The sequence below is a fragment of the Triticum dicoccoides genome, chromosome 5B, assembly GCF_002162155.2.
Source record: "Triticum dicoccoides isolate Atlit2015 ecotype Zavitan chromosome 5B, WEW_v2.0, whole genome shotgun sequence".
NCBI lineage: Eukaryota > Viridiplantae > Streptophyta > Magnoliopsida > Poales > Poaceae > Triticum > Triticum dicoccoides.
Genome location: NC_041389.1, coordinates 355,109,835 through 355,115,498, shown reverse-complemented (window position 1 = coordinate 355,115,498; position 5,664 = coordinate 355,109,835). Strand labels below are relative to the sequence as shown.

At 49.0% G+C, this 5,664-nt stretch overlaps 1 protein-coding gene across 1 annotated transcript in view; it reads right to left on the bottom strand.

Annotated features, from left to right (window-relative positions):
• Window positions 1-789: 789 nt before the first annotated feature.
• LOC119309516 overlaps window positions 790-5,664 on the bottom strand; it is a 93,894-nt gene continuing 89,019 nt past the window's right edge. The window contains exons 3-5 of the mRNA XM_037585505.1: window positions 3,631-3,907; window positions 2,469-2,543; window positions 790-969 (exon numbers count right to left, since the gene is read on the bottom strand). Of these exons, the coding sequence (XP_037441402.1) occupies window positions 896-969; window positions 2,469-2,543; window positions 3,631-3,907 (426 nt within the window). The 3' untranslated portion in view covers window positions 790-895. The remainder of the gene's footprint in view (window positions 970-2,468; window positions 2,544-3,630; window positions 3,908-5,664) is intronic.

Sequence of the window (5,664 nt, the reverse complement as noted above, 5' to 3'; positions counted from 1 at the left end):
AGTCTGGAGTCTTGCATCTTCACGCTTCAATAGTCCGGACGATGTATACGGTCCGGCTGTCCGGATACCCCCTTCTCCAGGACTCCCTCATCCGTAGTAAAATAACATGAAGCTATTCTTTCCGTTCGATCTACCATAGAGTTCGTACTAGAATAACACCTTAAGACACAAATCAACCAAAACCCTAATGTCACCTAGATACTCCAATGCCACCTCAAGTATCCGTGGGCATGATTATACGATATGCATCACACAATCTCAGATTCATCTATTCAACCAACACAAAGTACTTCAAAGAGTGCCCCAAAGTTTCTACCAGAGAGTCAAGATGAAAACTTGTGCCAACCCTTATGCATAAGTTCACTAGGCCACTGAACCTGCAAGTTGATCACCAAAACATACATCAAGTAGATCACGTGATATCCCATTGTCACCACAGATAAGCACATGCAAGACATACATCAAGTGTTCTCAAATCCTTAAAGACTCAATCCGATAAGATAACTTCAAAGGGAAAACTCAATCCATTACAAGAGAGTAGTGGGGGAGAAACGTCATAAGATCCAACTATAATAGCAAAGCTCGCAATACATCAAGATCGTGTGTGACGCCCCCGATTCAATCTTACACTAATCATACACGCAAATGTGTACGATCAAGATGAGGGACTCACGGAAAGATATCACGACATAACTCTAGACACAAATTAAAATAATACAAGCTTTATATTACAAGCCAGGGGCCTTGAGGGCTCGAATACAAGCTCGATACACAAGAGTCAGTGGAAGCAACAATATCTGAGAACAGACATAAGTTAGACAAGAATGCCTTAAGAAGGCAAGCACAAAAGAAGCAACGATCGAAGAGGCAAGGCCTCCTGCCTGGGACCTCCTAACTACTCCTGGTCATCGGTGGTCTCCAAGTAGCAGTATCCGTCGGCAGTGGCATCTGGCTCCAGGGATCCACCATCTGGTTGCATCAACCGGAAAGAAGAAAGAAGGGGGGAAAGGGGGTAGCAAAGCAACCATGAGTACTCATCCAAAGTACTCGCAAGCATCAAACCTATACTAAGTATGCATTGGTATCAAATGGAAGGGTTGTATCTGTGGACTGAACTGCAGATTGCCAGAATTGAGGGGAAGGCCTAGCCTATCAAAGACTAGCATCTTCAAGAAGCTCCAAGCATCTTGCAGCATGTGGAAGAGTAAAGAATAGCAGTTTATAATTATCAAACATGTTGTAACATTAATGCCCAGATACCCCTCCTCGACTCCCTACGAGAAAGCAATCTCGGAGCCACATATCCATCACATATCTCAAGTATCCATTTCTAGTTATATAAGATCCGGATACAAGTCTCAACATGCATTACCGTGGACACGGTATTCGAATATATATCTTCCCTGCAGGGGTGCACCACGTTACCCAACACGCTCGATCACTCTGGCCGGACACACCTTTCTGGGGTCAATGCCTGGCCTCGGAAGATCAACACGTCGCAGCCCTACCTAGGCTCAGCGGAGAGGTCCTTGCCGGTCTACATCCTAAGCGCTCCAGGGTCTTGGGCCCATCACCCGTAACACTCCAAGTCGTTGCGCGCAGGGTGAATACCAGCATAGCCTTGGATGGCCAGCACGATCCGACAGTGCCGCACTGCTGAACTGCACGTCTGGCAAAGCTTCGGCTGATACTGCGATGTCGAGGCCCATAACTAATCTCGCGTGGTGGTTAGTGTGTAAAGGCCAGCGGCCACTCAGAACAAATACCCAAACCTGTTAGTGCATTGGGGGCTCGCGGAGACGAGCAGAGACTCACGATAATGTGACCTTGTCGTCCCGTCTCGTGGACTTTCACATCAACTCGCGGGTACCCCTCAGGGTCGACCCGACTTCAACAATGGTCTCAAGTAAAGTCAAGGTAACCGTGTGTCCAAACATCAAGGGGGAAACCCGAGGAATCACCCCCGGTGGATTCCACTCGATGTAATCATGAAGGTGAACGTAAGAGGAACCACCCTCGTGGTTCACACTTGAGGTGTTGCACGACTGAGCCGTATCAGGAATGGTAAAGGAGGAACCACCCTCGATGACCACGACTGAATAGCTACACTACAGAGATCTCATCAGGAGTGATGTATGAGGTTCCACCCTCGGCACTCGATGGTAACTCTACAGAGTCGGGCATCAAAACGGGCGTGATATGATGTGAGGTGTCGGGCTCTGGTCATCGATCACATTGATCGAGTCGTCGAAGATGAAGCAGGGGTAACAAGGACTAAGTGGGGGTCACTGATGGATCACTAACCAACCTATACTAAGCAGTTTAGGATAAGCAGTTAAGTAACAATAAGCAGGTTACAAAAGCAGGTTATGCATCAGAATAGGAGCAATCAATTACAGTAGCAAAATCTAATGCAAGCATGAGAGAATGGAATGGACGATATCGGGGTGATCAAAGGGGGGGCTTGCCTGGAAGCTCCGATGAAAGGGAAGAAGGGTCGTCGTCGACGTAGTCGATCACAGCGGCAACATCAGTCTCGGGGTCTACCGAAGAGAAGAGGGGGAAGAAACAGTAAATACATAGCAAGCAAGAGCATAACAGGATAACAAGCAGAGCTAGATGCGTTCTAACGCGGTACTACGCGATACCGGCAAAGGGGAAAACATCCGAGAATGCTTTCCCGAAGTTTGGCATTTTCAGACAGACGAAACAGAGCAGGAAAGTTCCATGTTCGCTATGATAGGGGCATGTGACATATGAACGGACCGCGTATTCGGATTCTTCTCGTCGTTCTGAGCAACTTTCATGTATAAAACTTATCCATCCAAGCTATGGAATAATTTCTATGATTTTTCAAAGATTTAAACATTATTCTAGAACTATTTTAATTCGAAAAAAGCTAAATTGCTAGACGCACCCAGCACAGGGTACACATAAGTGTATCCAGTGGCTGGTGGGCCAAGGGGTTCCAGTTGACCAGTCAATATTTGACTGGTCAACGGGGGGCCTGTCATTCACTCATCTAACTAACTACTGTTTTTAAACTAACTAATCTACTTCAATAGGTTAATTAAGAATAATTAATTAAGTTAATTAACCGTTTAACTAATTAATTGATTATTTTTATTAACATATATATTTTTGCATATTTTTAAGTAAACAGGGGTGTGGGGCCCCATTGGCAGTGGCCCCGGGGCTAAGCGGGCGACGGGCGAGCGGGTTAACGGGCCAGCACCCGTGCCAGTGCACGGGGCATCAGGGGCGCCGGCGAGGCCACGACGCCGGTCGGGGAGGGGCGTGGCCAGGCCGGGAAGGCGACGGCCAGAGTGGGGTGGGGAGCTGCGGGATGAGGCCGCGACGGGGGTAGGGCGACAGGGGCGCGCATGGGGCAGCAAGGCGAGCGGCGGGAGCGAAGCAGCAAGAGGCGGCCGAGGGCGCGACCACTGGCGCAAGGAGTTAGCGCGGGAGAAGGAGGCGCATGGGCACGGGCGGCCTCCGACGGGTGCAAGAGGACAACGCAAGGAGGTTGCGGGGATTGGCCGGCGCATCAGCGCGGCGTACGGCGAGGCGAGGCGAGGCAGAGGCGGCAGAGGGCGATATGGGCCAGGGAGGACAAGGGGAGCTACTCACCCCCGTTGCAGGGGATCAGGGCGGCGAAGTTCGACGACGACCGTCGATGGAGAGGCAGTGGAGCGGCATCGGCGTGGTGGTGAAGCACGGCGACGACGGGAGGTGCAGGGAGGCACTGGATTGAGCCCCTCCCCGACCCAGACGAATGGAAGGGGTCCGGGGAGGAGGACGAGGCGTCCAGCAAGGGGGAAGGCGACCCGAGGCGGCACTGGGCGCCGACATCGAGGCGGTTCCGTCGAGCAGCGTCCGACAGCGAGGTCGGGGCGTTTGCCCTGATCTAGATTGATGAGGGAGCAGAGGGGGGCGAGGGAAGTGTGGGGGAGTGGGGATCGGGCTAGGGTTCCGTTGGGGATTGGGGGGTTAAGGTGGGAGCAAGGTGGGCCGGTCGGGGTGGGCTGGCCGACTGGACCGGCCAGTTGGCTAGCTGGGCCGATTGGTCCAGCATGGGGGAGGGTGTTTCTTTTCCTTTTTTTGTATTTAGTTTTTATCTTTTGTTTATTTTCTTTGAGCCACTAAAAGTGTTTTGTTTAATACAAAACTTGGCACAAAATAACAAGGCAATAACATGGATTGGTACAAAAAGTTTCAAAGCATTTGGGAGTGTTCAACTATTTTTAGAAAATGAAAAGCTCAAATAATTGGCTGTTGGTCCACTAAATAAAATTTCCAGGCGCACTGTGGGAATCTAAAAGAGGTTGTTTCCAACATGACAATGATCAGGTGAATTTATATAATATTGTGAACATTTTAGTTTTGACATCTGAAAACTTTTATTTTCTACTTTATTTTAGATTTGAATTTGAACCGGTTTCGAACCAACGCGAGTTTAAGAATAGTAATCATGGTGACATGACACCATTAGAAGGGGATTACTGTTGCTTAATTATCTGGGTGTTACAATTCTCCTCCACTACAAGAAATCTCGTCCCAAGATTTAAGGGGTGGAATAAAGGGGAAGCTATAAGGACGGATGTCTGAAAGGATCGGCATCCGGTAGTTATCTCAAGGAAGGAGATTTTAGAAGCACTAGGAAATGTATCGAGAGTGCCATAAGGGGTTCAACAAGTTTCAACTAGGTAAGCATCCAGCTGATGCCTAAAACAGGTGATGAAGGGGGTTCAGACCAATGAAGAATAATGTTGCCTTTGCTACTGGAATGAAACATGGTGAGGAAGTTAGCTCGTGAATTACATACGAAGCCAAGTGCAATGAATACCTCAAAATCAAGGTTGTACAGGAGAGTCAAGTTTCGATCTTGTGGAACTGTGGGTTATGGGCCCACTATGTGGGTTAAAAAGACAAGATGGCGCTAACTTTTGCATGGCCATGATAGCAAGACAGGTCAGAGAATATCTTGTCAGTTATGTCGGCAACAACGTCGGTACCAAGTGTGAGGGGCGAAGAGAACCATTTTCCTGCTCGTTGAATGAGGCGGACCAATAGGCAAAGTTCTCGTCCATCGGTGGCTATCGGAATGTCATCAACAATAGCAATGAAGTATTACTGACAGAGTTTGTACACCGAGGTGTTTACATACACTACAAAAAAAGTACACATCTGTGACATTTTGGGCCGAACGAAATTTTTTTCTGTCATACATATGACACTTCTATGACGATAATTGTGACAAACCCGGTCATCATAGATGTGGTGGGCTCCTACTTCTATGACAAAAAATCATGACAGAAAATGGGCTTTTCGTCCTGGGCGGGCCGGAGACGCAGCTGCATGACATTCTTTGGGCCGTCCATGACGGAAAAAACCGTGGTAGAAGCAAGGGCGAGGAAAATTTCGGGGAGTTCCCGGTTACGGTGGGTGGTCAGGGGCCGAACGATGCGCGTTTCTCTCGTACACGTACGCGCGTGTGTGCAAGGCGTTGGCTTTAACTGAACCCGAGCGATGCGTTGGGCTCTAACTGAACCCGAGCGATTGCACTGCAGGCTACGCGTTACTGAACCCGAGCGATCGATTCCTTCACTACTGCTGCTAACTGAAGCCGATCGATGCTGCCTCTCTGGATGAACAGTGAGCGTT